The sequence below is a fragment of the Rhineura floridana genome, chromosome 3, assembly GCF_030035675.1.
Source record: "Rhineura floridana isolate rRhiFlo1 chromosome 3, rRhiFlo1.hap2, whole genome shotgun sequence".
NCBI lineage: Eukaryota > Metazoa > Chordata > Lepidosauria > Squamata > Rhineuridae > Rhineura > Rhineura floridana.
This window is the reverse complement of record NC_084482.1, coordinates 136,730,360-136,747,777: the sequence shown is the minus strand read 5'-3', so window position 1 is coordinate 136,747,777 and position 17,418 is coordinate 136,730,360. Positions and strand designations below refer to the sequence as shown.

At 38.6% G+C, this 17,418-nt stretch overlaps 1 protein-coding gene across 1 annotated transcript in view; it reads right to left on the bottom strand.

Annotated features, from left to right (window-relative positions):
- Nucleotides 1-17,418, bottom strand: part of ATP2B2 (ATPase plasma membrane Ca2+ transporting 2) — a 462,511-nt gene that overhangs the window by 316,842 nt on the left and 128,251 nt on the right. The window contains exon 2 of the mRNA XM_061618080.1: nucleotides 14,666-15,137. Coding sequence (XP_061474064.1) covers nucleotides 14,666-14,864 — 199 coding nt within the window. The 5' untranslated portion in view covers nucleotides 14,865-15,137. The remainder of the gene's footprint in view (nucleotides 1-14,665; nucleotides 15,138-17,418) is intronic.

Genomic DNA, 17,418 nt, shown 5'->3' with positions numbered 1-17,418 from the left:
TGGAGTCATGTACCAACGGTACATCATTTTATAAAAATTTTCTTTAAGATTATAACATAATGTAAATTTCAAGCCTTTTTTCCACATATTTTCCCATTGATCCATTTGTATGTTATGACCAAAATTTTTTGCCCACTTTACCATGCACTCTTTTACTTGTTCTTCCTCCATATCCATTTTCAATAAAAGTTTATACATTTTTGCAATTATGTTTTCATCATTTGTACACAAACCTATTTCAAAATCAGATTTATTTATTTCAAACCCATACATTTTCTTGTCCATTTTATATCTTTCTAACAATTGTAAATAGGCAAACCAATGAAAACTATATCCTTCCTTTATCAATTGTTCTCTCTCTTTCATTATGTATTCTCCATGTACATTTTCTAATAGTTCTTGATAAGTTAACCATTTCTCTTTTCCAGACATTTCTCTTCTATAAAAAGCTTCTTGACTTGAGACACATAATGGTATTTTCGAATAAAACCTTGGTTTGTATCTATTCCATATTTTCAACAGAGGACGTCTTATAAAATGATTATTAAAGTCTACATTTACTTTTACTTTGTCATACCATAGATATCCATGCCATCCCCACTTCAGATTGTGGCCCTCCAAATCCAATAGTCTTTTATTCCTCAATAAGATCCATTCCTTTATCCAGACTAAACAGCAGGCAGCAAAATAAAGTCTCAAATTTGGTAATCCCAGTCCTCCTCTTTCTTTAGCGTCTTGAAGTACTTTAAATTTAACTCTTGGTTTTTTTCCTTGCCATACAAATTTAGAAATATCTTTTTGCCATTGTTTAAAAGGTAAATCAGAGGATATTACAGGTATTGTTTGAAACAAAAACATCATTCTCGGTAATACATTCATTTTTATCACAGATATTCTACCCATTAATGACAGTTGTAGTTTATCCCATCTTAGCAAGTCTTTCTTAATCTCTGTCCATAATTTTTCGTAATTATTGTGAAACAACTTTGAGTTTTTATTTGTCATGATGATGCCTAGATATTTCAACTTTTTTTCTATTGTAAAATCTGTCTTGTCCATTAACTCTTTCTGTTCCCTTAAGGTTAAATTTTTCACCAACATCTTTGTTTTTTGATTGTTGATCTTAAATCCTGCTAAAGGTCCAAATTCTTTTAATTTGTCCATCAGTATATGAATTCCTTCCAAAGGGTTTTCTAGTACAATTATCAAATCATCAGCAAATGCTCTCAATTTATATTCTTCTTTTTTTATTTTTAATCCCGAAATCCTTTTATCTTGCCTTATATCTCTAAGCAACACTTCTAAAACCAAAATAAATAAAAGGGGAGATAATGGACATCCCTGTCTTGTACCCTTTTGTATTTCACATGAGTCCGTTAAGTCTCCATTAACAATTATCTGGGCCTTCTGTGATGTATAAATCGATCTAATCCATTTTATAAAGTTGTCTCCAAAGTCCATTTGCTCCAAAACCTGGAACATAAATTTCCAATTCAAATTATCAAATGCTTTTTCAGCATCTAAAAAAATCAGAGCTGCTTGTTTATCATTTCGTTGTTCTAAATATTCCAACACATTCAAAACATTCCTGACGTTGTCACGTAATTGTCTTTTAGGTAAAAACCCTGATTGATCTTCCTGAATAAATTGTTGCAATATTATTTTCAATCTTTCAGCCAAAATCATTGTAAAAATTTTATAGTCATTGTTCAGTAGAGATATTGGCCGATAATTTTTTGTTTTAGTTAAATCTTGGTCCTCTTTAGGTATTAATGTTATATTAGCATTTTTCCAACTATCCGGTATCTTTCCCTCTTGCAAAATAGAATTCATTGTAGACTGTAAAGGTAGCAGGAGTTCTTCCTCCAAACATTTATAATACATTGCAGATAGCCCATCTGGTCCTGGTGCCTTTCCTAATTTAATTTTATTTATAGCTTCAGATATCTCTCTTGACGTAATAGGGCCATTAATAACTTGTCTCTGAAAATCTGTAATTTTAGGCAAATTCTGTTTAAATAAATACTCTTCTATTTTTTCAGATGGAATTTCTTGACACTTATACAATGTTGAGTAATATTGATGAAAAATCTTTTTAATTTTTACATTGTCTGTCAGCGTCTCATCTCCTTCTTGTATCTTTAAAATAATATTTTTTTGACGTTCTTTTCTTAATTTATATGCTAACCATTTCCCAGGTTTATTTGCAAATTCAAAAGTCCTTTGTTTAGCAAAATTTAATTTCCTTTCAATTTCTCTAACTGTCAACATTGATACTTGCTTCTGTAACATTTTAATTTGATTTACAATAGAAACTTTAGCTGGATTCTTTTTCAATTCTTCCTCTTTTTGTTTTATTTCTTCCAAAATTAATTGCATTTTCTGTTGTTTCTTTTTTTTTAATTCAGAATTACATTTAATAAAGTATCCCCTCATAAATGCCTTACTTGTATCCCAAACAATATTTTCACTTGTTCCTTTATGTAAATTATATTCAAAGAACTCCTTTAATTTCTTCTTACATTCTTGTACTACTTTATCATTCTGTAATAAAGATTCATTTAGTCTCCATCTAAATCCAAGATTTTTTTTTTTTAAGGTTAATATCACAGGATTATGGTCCGAAAAAGTTTTTGGTAATATATCCATTTTAAAAATATCCTTCGCTAAAATTTTTGACATCCAAATCATATCAATCCTCGAAAATGTTTTATGTCTTTCTGAAAAATAAGTAAATTCCTTTGCATTATCATTTATATATCTCCAGGTATCCACCAATTCTAGATGTTCCATGAGTTCAAAACAAATCTTCGGTAATTTACCTTGTGTCTCTTTGATATTTTTTTCAGAAAGCCTATCAATTTTTGGTGAGATTACCCCATTCCAGTCACCCATGACACACCAATGCTCATATGAAAACTCTGACAATTTTTCCATAAGTCCTGTATAAAACCTTGTTTTATCTTCATTGGGGGCATAAATACCCACTATCAAAATGTTTGTACCTTGTAAAGTAATTTCAACCCCCACAAATCTACCACTATCGTCCAATAATACCAATTTAGGAAGCAATTGTGGGTTAATATAGAGAACAACTCCATTTTTTTTTTTTGGTCCAGCTGAAATAAATTCTTCACCCAAATTTTTACAAATCAAATATTTAGAATCTTTCTTCTGAATATGAGTTTCTTGTAGACAAATTATATCCAATTTTAATTTTTTCAAATAATGGAACACTTTCTTTCTCTTCTGCGCCGTGTTGGCTCCATTTATATTCCAAGTTAGGTATTTGTAATCCATCGTTAAGCGTGTATTTTAAAATTTGCCTGATGCTCCTTTTGATCCATCATCTTCCTTCCCCTCCTCTGCGTATCCTTGTTGACTTTGTTTCCCAGGAACTGTATCCATATCTTTGAGTTTATCTTCTTCCATATCTTTTGAAGCTTTTCTCAAGAAGTCCCTTGCTTTTTGAACAGTATTCAATCTATATTTCTGTTGTCTGAATGTAAAAATCACTCCTTCTGGAACGTCCCACCTAAATTGAATTTTGCATTGCTTAAGTTTTTCTGTAAGGAAAGCATATTCTTTTCTCTTACGTAAAAGTCTAATAGGAATTTCCTTCATCACCAGTATTTCCTTACCATCAATTTTAAAGGTATATTTAAAGTGTTGCTGTAAAACCATATCTCTGGTCGTTTTCTTTACGAAGTGAACAAGCACATCTCTTGGAATTTTTTTCATTGTTGCATATCTGGAGTTAATTCTATAAACTTTGTCTATTTCAAATTCCATCCTATCTTCATTCAAGTCCAGAAATTTTACTAAAGCATTAACAATTTTGTCTCTAATGTCTTCACCTGTTTCCTCAGGGATTGCACGGAGTCTCAAACAATGCTCTTTATTTCTCATTTCAGTCATAGCTAAATAGTCCAAATTTTTTTCTAGTTCCAGATTTAGTATATCTGTTCTATTCTCCAAGGTTTGTACCTTTTCTTTAGTATTTTTTGCATCCTCCTTTATTTGCCCAATTGTCCCTTTAATCTCATCCACTTGTGTTTTAATATAGTCTTTTATATCTGTCAATTCAATTTTCATTTCCTGTTTAATTTCCTGTTTTATAGCATTAATCCCTTCCATTATTTTTTGAAACATTTCTGGGGGTATATCCTCTTCCTGTGTATCAATAGAACCTCTTCGCCCCTGGGCCTTAGTTGTTTTTTTAGTTGTCATTTTCAAAAAGAGGCCTTTAATTTCTAAAATTAATCACTGTTTCAGAACCTAAGGGCAGTCTATTTCTTCTTTTTTTCCCTCCACCAAAAAGAAGAGTTAATATTCCAGGCCTGTAATTGGAATCCAGCCAGCACAACACAGTCCTTATCTGCATCCAAGAATGCAAAACAATTCTGGTTGCCAAGACTAAACAATTAGTAGCATATACGAACAGCGGATTCATCCAACAAGAAATAGTCCAAAGAGAAAAATAGTCCAAAATATAATAATTACCTCTCATCCGTTTTTAAACTTTAAAAGTCCAAATTCAAGCCAGCTTTTTGTCGTAGAAAAGTAAATAAGTTGTTTATATTTTCTTTCTTCCTTAATTATATTTAAAAGAGAAAAAGTATGACTCACCCAGGTTTCTCAATTGCTGATTCATAAACAAATCCCTTTTATTGCAGTAATTTAAGCCAAATGATAAGGTTTAGGCAGAAGTGGGCTCGCTGGTTAAGAACGTTTTTTTTAAGAAAAGAAAAAACGCTTCGCTTCATTCCAGTCCAGCTTGCGTGAAAATCCTGACTCCGTCTTCAGCCGATCAGCTTGCCTTCTTATCTCAGGAATTTCCTGATCAATTCCAGCCGCCGACAGCTCAACGAAGTCTTGTGGAAGATCTGATCGGTTCTCCTGTACCTTGGAGAACATTTAAGCCAGTCCAAGATTCCTCTTGGCTGACTTTTAACCTGAAAAAAGCTTCCTCTGAGGCAGAGCTCCCTCAGAGACAACCACCAGCCAGCACCACTTCCCGGAAGTCCAAATTTTTTTTTTTTTTTTGTAGTTTGAATGTCATTTCCCCTCCTCACAACTTAAATCAGAATGTTATTTTTGTGGATGCCTTGATTATTTCATTTCCATAAGCTTCACTTCAAATATAAAGTGTCATAAACGATCAACAACCAGATTCTAAATTACCTGTACATATATATTAAATGCTAAAGGGAAAAATATCACTATCTGGCAACCATCATATAAATCCTAAGATCAGCTTCCATACCTGTAAAGCTGGAAAAATAGGAATTAAGCAGGAAAAGTAAACACATATTTTGGATTTTTGAGGCAATATTTACTGAAACATTTTTGCTGGTATCATAGGAGATAATGGACCTCACAGTGGCACCCACGGGCACCATGCCGGTGATTGCTATGCTAATCTAACTTTCCATCCTGTTAAATATTAGAAAGGCACCATCTCTGTTGTAATTTTGGCACCTCTGAAGACCTTCCTCTTACATAAGAACATAAGGAGAGCCTGGATCAGGCCAATGGCCCATCTAGTCCAGCATCCTGTTCTCACAATGGCCAACCAGTTGCCCAACAAACCTTTTGAGGAGAGATCTTTCCCAGTCTGCATCTGTATTGGAACTGTTTTTAAGAGGTGTTTATTGTTTTATCGCTTGTTGTTTGCCACCTTGGGGTCCTTTGGGAGGAAGGGAGGGATATAAATTTCATAATAAATAAATAAACTTTATTTATTGTATATCTACAGCCAGTGTGGCGTAGTGTTTAGAGTGTTGGACTACAACCTGGAAGACCAGGGTTTGAATCCCCACACAGCCATGATGCTCACTGGGCGACCTTGGGCCAGTCACTGCCTCTCAGCCTCAGAGGAAGGCAACAGTAAACCATCTCTGAATACTGCTTACCATGAAAACCCTATTCATAGGGTCGCCATAAGTCAGAATTGGCTTGAAGGCAGTCCATTTCCATTTTTCACAGCTCTAAGTTAAACATGTTCTTTGAATAAAATGCAATGATTCAGGACACCAATATACTGTTATAGGATTGGGAGGTTGGTCTGGATGATGTCTTTGGGTTCCCTTCCTGCCTGTGATTTTGAATCAGTATAGATGGAGTTTTAGCAGAAAAACCTGCTGTACTGGTCAAGCCAGTTTCTTTGAGATGACTAAAAACTAGGTCAAGAGAAGATGTGTTGCCATAGGAACAAGTGGAGTAGGCCTTCCCTCCCCCATCCTAGGACCAAGAATCTGTGAGTGAGTCGGGTGTACAGCTGGGAGATGGAAAGACAGAGAGACTTACTTTCTGAGCTGAATCCAAGGCCATGACTTTGGGGTTCCACCCTGGAAGCCTAATGGGGAAACAAGTTCTGTTGCAGTGTTAATACCATGAGCCCCTTCCAAATTATGCTCAGGTTGTATATATGTGTAGATAAAATCATATATCAAAGACACCACAGTCTCCACTGATCTTCATTCCAAGGACACCAAATCCTGGGTAAACTCTGGAACCCCTGGAGTCTCTTACCACTCGGAGATTGGAGTGTGTGCAAAAGTGGGATTAAGCTTCCTGGAAGAAAAACTGGCAGCAAGGTACACCTGAGTAAAAATGGAAGGAGAACCAGAAACACTCCTGGAACAGATTAAATTGAGGTTCCAGCAGCAAGCAGAAGAGCTTAAGAAAATGGAGGCTTCTCAATAGGTGGACCAGCAGCAAAGGCAATGGGAGCACCAGCATGTCCAATGGCAAAAGGAGTGGGAGCACTAGTAGGACTGTCAGCAAAAACAGCAGATGTGCCAGCAGCTGGAAAGCATCTTTGAAGAGAAAAAGGAGACCTCATGCAATGGAGAAGTGAAGATCCTGCCTGATCAGCTGCTATGAGGTGTTGAGATTAATCTGCAAGTCCAGCTGCAGGGTACCCAGACTGGGGTGGCTAAAGTAATTCAGGAAATGGATGGGAAGCTGAAGAGCTTGGACTGTAAGGGGTTGCAGTCAGTAGTGGAGGAAGAAGACCCCTTGACTATCCAGGAGTCTGCCAGTGGGGAAAGCACTAGAAAGATGGAGATGAAGCCCCAAGAATTGGAGGAGGACATGCTGGAAAAAGAAGAAGGTGGTGTCCCAGAAAAAGTGAAGTACAGGCTGGAGAGAAGCTGCTGCTGATAGATTTCTTCACTCCATGTGTACCAGCTGTGGAAGGAAAAGGGCAGGACGAGAAGGGGGAGTTCTGGGTGTATATGAGAGAGGGCCCACCAGCGACTTGATAAAAGGCTGTGCAAGAAAAAAGGAAGAGAAGCTGTGTGTGTATGTGCAAAAGCCAGCGCCTGGAGAAATGGGTGAGAGAAAATCCTCAAGTGGCTTTGCCCTTGGATGCCTGATGGTGGCCTTACATGGTGAGATCCAGCCCTGACAGTGGGTGTAGCCCTTAAGCAAGCTCCAGCAGCAAGGGTCATCCAGGGTCCTGTACGTTCTTATCATTTAGTAATTTAAATGTAAATGTACTGCCTTCAAGTCAATTCCGACTTATGGCGACCCTATGAAGAGGGTTTTCATGAGGCTGAGAGGCAGTGACTGGCCCAAGGTCACCCAGTGAGCTTCATGGCTATGTGGGGATTCGAACCCTGGTCTCCCAGGTCATAGTCCAACACCTTAACCACTATGCCACACTGGCTAGTAATTTATTTATTGTTTAATTTATATCCTTCCTTCCTCCCAGAAGGAGCCTAGGGCAGCAAACAAATGATAAAATACTAAAAATCCTAAAAGCAAAACATCTTAAAAAAATCTTTAAAACAAGATATAATTTTAAAAATCTTTAAAAGCATCTTAAAAAACAGTTCCAACACAGACTGGGATAATATCTCTACTTAAAAGGCTTGTCTTTAATAGGTACCAAAAAGACAACAGAGACCGTGCCTGTCTAATATTTAAGGGGAGGGAATTCCAAAGGGTTGGTGCCAGAACACTAAAAGTCTGCTTCCTATGTTGTGTGAAATGGACCTCTGGATGAAATGGTATCTGAAGGAGATCCTCACCTGCAAAGCACAGTTATCAATTGGGTATATAAGGGTTAAGGCGATCTTTCAGGTATCCTCGTCACAAGCTATATAGGACTTTATAAACCAAAAACAACAATTGAACTTAGCCTGGTAGCTAAATCCAGTGTAACTCTTTCAGCATTGGAGTAATAGGTTGGGCTGCCCCAATGAGCAGTCACACTGCTGCAATTTGCACCAGCTGCAGCTTCAGGACCAGCCTCAAGGGCAGCCCCACAAAGAGTGCATTTCAGTAATCAGCCTGGAGGTTGCCAGTGCATGGACAACACTGGCCAAGCTATCCCAGTCCAGAAATGGCTGCAGCTGTCTTACCAGCCAAAGCTGGGAAAAGGCACTCCTAGCCCTGTGGTCACCTGGGCCTCTAGTGACAAAGATGGATTCAGGAGCACCCATAGACTAGGAACCTGCTCTTTCAGAGGGAGTATGACCCCACTAAAAGTAGGCAATTGACCAATTATCCAGACTTGGGAACCACCTACACACAACGCCTCTGTCTTGCTAGGATTCAGAGTCCAGGCACTGGTCCACGGCTTGCATGGCTTCTCCTGATTCAGATGTTTCAGAGAAATAGAGCTGGGTATCAACGGCACCTTGCCCCAAATCTCCTAAAGACCACTTACAATTGATTCATATAGATGTTAAACAGCATTGGGAACAAGATGGTACCCTGTGGTACACTACAATACAACTGCTAGGGGCTCAAAAGACAATCACCCAATGCTATTCTTTGAAACCAACTCTAGAGATAGGATCAGAACGACTGTAAACAGTAAACTTGGCTCAGAAGGATACCATGGCCAATATTATCAGAAGCTACTGAGAGAAGGAAGAATAACAGGGGGGCATTTCCCTGTCCTTCTCCCGGTAAAAGTCATCCATCAGGGTGACCAAGGCCAATCCAGTCCCATAACCAGGCCTGATCCCAGATTGGAATGGGTCAAGATAATCTGTTTCATCCAAGAGTACTTGCAATTGCTGCGCCACAATCCTTTCGATCTCCTTTCCTAAAAAGGGGGATTTGTCACAAACAAATGTAGCCACAGTGGGCTTTTTCAGGAGTGGACAGATTACTGCCTCTTTCAGAGCAGCTGGGACCACTCTCTTCCGTAAAGATGTGTTGACCACACACAGGATCCACTTGGTCATACCCTCTCAGCAAGCTTTAATAAGTCAAGAAGGGCAAGGGTTAAGAAGACATGTTGCTGGCCGCATTGTCACAAGCACCTTGTCCACATCATCAGGCCATACCAACTGAAACTGATCTGAAGAATTTGCAGCAGATGTTGCACTGAACACTTCACTGGGGACTAGAGTAAACATGGATGGGGCATCAAGATTGCTACGGAGGCAAGCAATGCCAAAGTGCCTTGCAAATAATTCACAGTGGACTTCCGAAGGGACTAAAGCTTCATTTCCTGGAGTAGATGTTAACCAGTCCTTGACAACCCTGCTGTAAACCGCCCAGAGAGCTTCGGCTATGGGTCAGTGTATATAAATGTAATAAATAAATAAATAAGTAAACGCTCCACTGGACAGCTACTTGAGGATGCGATGGATGCCTTCTTCACGCCCTCACTGCCACACAGCAGGCATAGTTATGTTGTTTCACTCATGTCCAGTCAGCCTCACAGCACATCTTTTGTCACTTGCACTCTAGCTGTTGTCTGGTCTGCTTTATCGTCCATAGTTCATTGGTGTACCAAGGTGCAAAATGGGCTCCACAATTCTGGAGAAGGTGCTCAAAGGCAGCTGTGTCAAGAGCCTGATACATCTTGTTGTTCCACAGCATGACAAGGGCTTCAACAGGGTCACCTGCTATATCTACTTGGAAGCACCCCCCAGGGCATTCAGGAATCCAGTGAATTCCATTAGTTTCTGGAGGGGGACTATCCTAATCTGTCCACCACCCCTGCAGGGGAGGACTGGAGCTGTAAGTCCAAACTTCACCAGGAAGTGATCTGACTATGACAACAGGGTGACATCTGCCCCATCCCCAGACACTACTTCCTCCATTTGGAGCAAAAACCATATCTAGTTTGTGCCCTGTGCCCTGTGTCAGACCCAGAGCTTGGAAAAGTTACTTTTTTGAACTACAACTCCCATCAGCCCAATCCAGTGGCCATGCTGGCTGGGGCTGATGGGAGTTATAGTTCAAAAAAGTAACTTTTCCAAGCTCTGGTCAGACCAGTGACAACTTGAGATAGCCCCATGGTCATCATGGGACTTCATGGAAACACTAGAGGCAGCCTCAGCAAGTTCCTCTTGGCAGGAACAATGACACTTCTGTATTTATACAATGCCTCATATTTTTACTCTATACACATATGAACATAGGGCAACAAGATTGCATAGCCCCACAATTACAGAAAATGGCATTACATACTCCTTTCTGATTACAGTACTGTATTTCCTTCATGCTTACAGTTGTATTTTCTTAATGAAGATCCATGTAGGACAAAAGAACCGAAATGCAGGACACACTTGCTGTAGTAAGGTAAAGCCACACTTCTTTGTATGCAACCAAATTACATTTTGACTTCCTAATAGATTTCACTGTCACCAGAGAAGCACTAGTGCTAATTTCAAAGTATTTGTTTTCTGGGTCCACATATGATATCTCTTGAAGTCACAACTGGGCTTTTCAAATATAACTCACCTGAAAACTTTACATAGCAATGAGCTATAGCTTGTTTAATTAGTTCCTCAAATACTTGGACATCACAGAAGGTGTAAATTGAGCCTGTGTTAAAAAAAGAATCTGACCTTCTTTAATCTGTTCATTTTCACCTAGGCAACATTCAAAGCACTCTGTTTACTTTGCTGGAAACTCATCTTCACTCGGGTATAATTAAAGTAGAAACATGGGCCATCCCAATACTTTTTAAAAAGCAATGGGTAATGTTTGTTATTTTCTCAACGGGATCTTCATCCACACAACTGCAAATCTAATCATTAAGGCAAGTAATAGATGTTTTAATTTCAAGATGTATGAAAGAACAAATCTAAAAGCATTTTGCCCAATGCAATACGTGTTTCTCAATTACATTTAAATGATTGTGCTTTTGTTACTTTTTTAGATTTGTTAGATTTCAGCTCACACACAAAGCATGATCATTTAGAAGGAACTACCCAGTGTACCCACTCAGGACTTATCCACTTGCCTCTCTTTTAGCACATCATTGATGTCTGGGTAGTGAGGAGCTACAAGCAAAAACAGAGGCTGCTCCATAGATCCATCCACAAAGTGTAACAGTGTTCATGCAATGAGATTTTTATTGTTATTGCTAGTCAGGTCTTCATTCTTGTGAAGCTACCCTGTATAGCTGGTGTCTACTTCTGTATCTTAATATTGAAGAGTGCATAACTATTAATTTTATTGTATATTGTATGTAGTATCTAAGCTACATTATTCCAGCTCATTAAAAAGCCTGCCAAACATGTATTTCAATATGACATATACTTCAGCTTTTGACATGCTCTTTTCTAGTACTATGGCCAGATAAAACTTTTCCTATCACATTGGTTAATTGACAAGAGAGAATGCATCAGCCTCTGAGGCTCATTCTGAGTCCTTGTGGAACTGCCAATCCTCAATCCTTCCTCCTCCCCATCATTCATGGCACACATAGAATTTGGTACTCTTACCTTAAATACAGATTACTTTTGAACTACTTTGTATTACAGACTAAATGGAATTGAATAGCCTGTTCTGCTAACCAGGATTACATTTCTTCATCGTTTCCTCTTCCATAAATAATGCAATATAGAATTCTTCTGAAGCCAGACTATGAACTGTGTTTCAACAATGTTATGCAATTGATAATTTGAACTATGAAATGCACACATCTCAAGAGTCTGGTCTTAAGGATCCCAAATATATTATTAGTAGCATTATTTATTAAATTTCTGTACTGTCGTTCCTCCCAGAAGGAGCTCAAGGCAGCAAACAAGGAATAAAACACTAAAAACGTCTTAAAACATTTAAAAAACAAATATGTTAAAGACATCTTTAAAACAACTTTTTTAAAAAAACAAACAGATTTTAAAAAGCAATTCCAAAACAAATGCAGACTAGGATAAAAGGCTTGTTGAAAGAGGAAGGTCTTCAGGAGACGCCGAAAACATAACTGAGATGAAACCTGTCTAATGTTTAAGTGGATAGAATTCCAAAGGGTAGGTACTACAACACTAAAGGTCAGCTTCCTATGTTGTGCAGAACGGACCTCCTGATAAGATGATATCTGAAAGAGACCCTCATTTGCAGAGCACATTGATAGACTGGGTATATAAGGGGTATGAGATCTTTCGGGTATGCTGGTCCCAAGCTGAATAGGGCTTTATGCACCCAAACCAGTACCTTGAACTTGGCCCAGTAACTAATGGGCAGCCAGTGCAATTCTTTCAGCAGCAGGACAACATGTTGGTGATATCCTGCCCCAATGAGTGGTCATGCCACTGCATTTTGCACTAGCTGTAGGTTTCAGACCAATCTTAAGGGTAGCCCCACATAGCGAGTATTACAGTAACCCAGTCTGGAGGTTATCAGTTCATAAACAACAGTGGTCAGGCTATCCGGTCCAGAAACTGCTGCAGCTGTCTTAAAAAATATTCCTAGCCACTGAGGTCATCTGAGCCTCTAGTGACAAAGATGGATCCACGAGCACCCCCAGACTACAAACCTGCTCTTTCAGAGGGAGTTCAACCCCATCCAAAGCTGACGAATTATCCAGATTCAGGAACCATTTACCCACAACGCCTCTATCTTGCTAGGATTCAGAATCAGTTTATTGGCCCCCATCTTGACCACCACCACTGAGTCCAGGCACTGGCCCATGGCTTGCATGGCCTCTCCCGATTCAGATGTTACATAGAAATAGAGCTACGTGTCTTCAGTGTACTGCTGACACTTCACCCCAAATCTCCTTATGAGCACTCCCAATGGCTTCATATTAAACAGCATTGAAGTCAAGATGGTACCCTGCAGCACCCCACAACACAAATGCCAGGAGGCTAAAAGGCAATCACCCAATGCTATTATCTGAAACTGACCCTGAAGATAGGATTGGAACCACTGTAAAACAGTGACTCTGATACCCATCTCACCAGGTCAGCTCAGAAGGATGCCATGGTCAATGGTATCAAAAGCCACTGAGAGATCCAGCAGGAATAGCAGGGTTGCGCTCCTCCTATCCTCCCGGTAACATATTGCTATATTTAGATATTATCACAAAGCATACAACACAATGCCCCCATACATGCTAAGTATGAACATTAAATATGTTGCATGATATATGAACAGCTTACATTATATATGCCACAAAACATCTCTTATATTGGAGGATTATTTTTCCCACTGATCAAGATACATGTTACTTTTTCTGAAATTAAAACAAGGACTTCAGCTCAAAAAGTGTTCATTCATTATAATGTAATGGCTAAACAGCAGCTTTGTCCAGCAAGGTATTTTAAAACAGACCATTATTTCCTACAGGACAACCAAAATTTCCTCTAAATATGGAAATATACACAATAATATTAGTTTCCAATTATGAAAAGTGTATTTTAATTATGACAGCAGATTACTTTTTTAATTTAAGACTCCTGTGTTTATTTTAAAGCAGCATATTGTCATCATTACTGTAGAATGAAATACATAATACTTCAGAAGTTGATATGACTCCACATGTTTCAAAATGTTTTGGTTCGTGCATTTCTGACATATTTTCTTGTACAGGTCCAAAAGTGTAACCTTACACATACTTATGTAGCAGAAATATCACCCAAAATTGAAGATGCAAGTTCCCAGGCACAACTCTTGAAAGGGTAACTAATTATTGCCAACAGTCTCACTATTCTAACATTGCAAAATACAATGGCAGTGACATTGCACCTGGGTTATGGGCGAGTCAATAGGTATATATTTTGATACTTCTGTTTTCCTGATTTGTTAATCAAGCTGTCTGTTACATTAGTAAAAGCAGTTTTTCCAGCTTAGAATAAGGATTTTTCTACACTGAAAAGTTAAAAGGACAGACTTCCTATAAATGTGTCTAGGCTATATTCAAATATGACATAGTTTATATTTTGTGTAATGCATTTGATTGGGGCAAAATAGATAAAATGTCCAAATGTGCTTATGGGGAAACTTCTTATGTGGCAGACTATGACACTGACTATCCAAAGTAAATTCAAAATAGAGAATAATGCATAAAAAGAGGGCATAATTATTGGAGAATAGCAAGAGTAACATGAAAAAATAATGTCCTTCTGTGGATACATTGAGCAATATCAAAAGCATGGCCTTGAAGATAATTTAATAGAATCTCTTCAAGGATTTTTCTCATGCATTTCTCTAAAAATAAACCTGCTTCAAAAATCAAATTAGCATATTTAGCAACTTTATAAGAGCAGCACTATTTTTGGACTCTCACACTACACAAGCTTTACCAGTGACTGTAACTGTCTCACTCTGCTCCTCTTTGCAACGTACATCTGACTCTTGGGCATACAGAAATGCATTACATGACAGAAGGATCATTGCAATTCACACAAAAAGCACTGAACCTCTGACTCCGGTAGAAAAAGGAAGCTATTTTGTTGCTTACCTTCTATTGGTGAGGTCTTCAAGTGTCTGCAGAGGCCCTCGGTGTCCCCATATGTCTCTTTAATTTTTGTTACTGCTTCTGTTCCTCGAAGTTCCATGAGGGAACGCAGATCCTGAAGTGTGCACCCAAATTCTCCTGCATGATTGGCCTCATTTCTTTGGTTCTTTGAATAAAAATCGCTATTTGTCATGTCACCCATTGCTGCTGGTGGTATTGCTCCGCTTTGTGTTGTATACTGCTTGAAAATTTGCAAGGGTGGAAACTCAAGTTGCAGACTAAACAGTAGGATGAATCCACTTTATGCTTCCAGTAATAACAGTTGAAAAAACAATGAATGACTGATCGGTCTCTGACCAGGTAATGGTCCTCAGAATGGCTTTCAAGGTTGCAGACCAGTTCCACCCCATTCACCGTTTCCCATTATGCTGCACCCAGGATGTTGACATCTACATGATCATCTCTTCCTTCAGACCTTAAGAAACAGATACAAAGCACACATTAGAAGACTAAGCAGAATGCACTGAAAGTCATTCTATCCCAAACCTGTGAAATGGGGCTTGAACACAGAAGCCCACCACATATAAGGTTTTACAACAGCCCTGAAAAGACCCTGCAAAAGTACAGCATCAGCTGGCTCCAGAGTTAGTCACAGAACTAGCTGTGTCACCCACAAGGCTCTTTCCAGCTTCAGCAGCAATAGCAGCAGTCCTTACTTTAATCAAGTCCAAAGCACAAGAGCTAAATGAGATGCCTCATGAATATTAATAAGTATGTCATTAGTCCAACAGCCTAGATGTGCCTCTGGTAGGGGCTCTTGTTCATGCGGCTCTATCAAACTTTCATCTGAAAAGAACACACATACCCCTATGAAATAATAAAAATTAATTGAGAATTATTACTTCTGCTTTCATCCATTATAGAAACTATTTTTTCAGTGCAACAAAACTGAAATTGAAAAGAAGACATTTTTATTTCCAGTCTAGAATACATTTAAATAAATTGAGCTTTGCAGCTTTGACAGCTCATGAAGATAAACACAAACACAAGGAGGAAGATAAAACACTTGAGTGCTTTAGGCTAAACAGCGACTCCTCTGTGTCATACAAGTAGGAAAAGTTGCTCTCCTTCAGCACCACCTGTTATCTGACTCACCAGCACATTTGATACCCTTAGCATGAGAGCTGAATATTTCTTTGCAGGACTCCAAACTGGCAAACATACCTACCTTTAAGGGACTTCAGTTCCTTACACAGAGATTATCTGTGAGAAAAAGCAGTTATTTGGCATATTTTAAAATTCTGTTTTTCACACACAGATACTAATGAGATCTGGACAAAATTGCTGAAGCCTGCTATTATACTTTGCCACTGAGAATTTAGCTGAGATTAAAGTTCTTTCTTTTGCTTAAAGTGGATTAGCACTAGTACATAGCTCGATAAACTCAAACCTTTCAAAAGGTTTTGCTGTTTTGCACAAGTGAAAACACACTTCTCAAACCGTAATATTTATTTATTATGATAATGGGTGATAAGCCACCTGCATGCATTCCTGTTATAGAATGCATCCAAGGATGCATGAAATACACAGAAGAATTTGTGCAACTGATTTTGTTTTTCTGGTCCAAAGCAATGGACATCTGTGGGAGATTCAGTGGTCGAGCAGAAAGTTTGTCAGAATGTGTGTGCACATAGATTGTTCACTGCTTTATCAATTGTGTCATTTAATCTTAGACATTTTTGTAATATATATTCTACTTTAAACTTCCCTCACTGACAGAAAAAAAGTAATCAAAGTAATCAAAGATGGGGGAGTAAGTAAGGACCCAGCTGTACATGATGTAGGGAATCCATGAACACAGGCTCATGAATTTTTAAAAACATTAAAGCAGCCATATGGGGCTGCTAATTTGATTGGGCAAGTGTTATTGTTGCAATGATTGTCCTCTTTTTTGCCATTTCCCCAATCCAAAGCACACATATTTGCCTCATAAGGAAAGCATGTCAGTCAGGGGTTGCCAATATTTTTAGGCTCATGAGCAGATCTGGATTTTGGGTGAATACTATGGGTGCCACCCCCTTTGGTCACTTCTCTCCTCCTTTTCCTTGAATCAACAAGAGGCATAAAGAGAGAAAAGATGTGCATGTGTGCACCAGACATTTCACTTTCCTAAGGGATCTAGGTAAAAGTCAGATCCAGTAGAATTAATTTGATCCTTGAAAAGCAATAGAGCGGAAAGAAGTGGGAAAGAGCATCAGTCTTCCAACTTCCTCCGTCAGCTATATGTACTTTTCAGAGAAATTAGGCCACCAGCCTCACCACCTCATGACCAAGGGGGCCATGAGGGAAGGGGCTCAGAGGCTTTGTGGGCTCCAGGGGAATACCTCAATGATGCCATTGTGCCCACAAACCCTACATTGGTGACTGAATGAATGGGTGGGGAAATGGCAAATGCAATTCACTGTAAACAAGTGAAATGTTATGCACATTGGAGCAAAAAATCTTAATTTCACATATATGCTCATGGGGTTTGAACTGGTGGTGACTGATCAGGAATGAAACCTTGGGGTCATAGCGGATAGCTCAATGATGTCAGCTCAGTATGTGGCAGCTATGAAACAGGCAAATTCCATGCTAGGGATCATGAGGAAAGGTACTGAAAATAAAACTGCCAATAACATAATGCTGTTGTATAAATTTATGGTGAGGCTGCATTTGGAATACTGTGTACTGTTCTGATTGTCTCACCTCAAAAA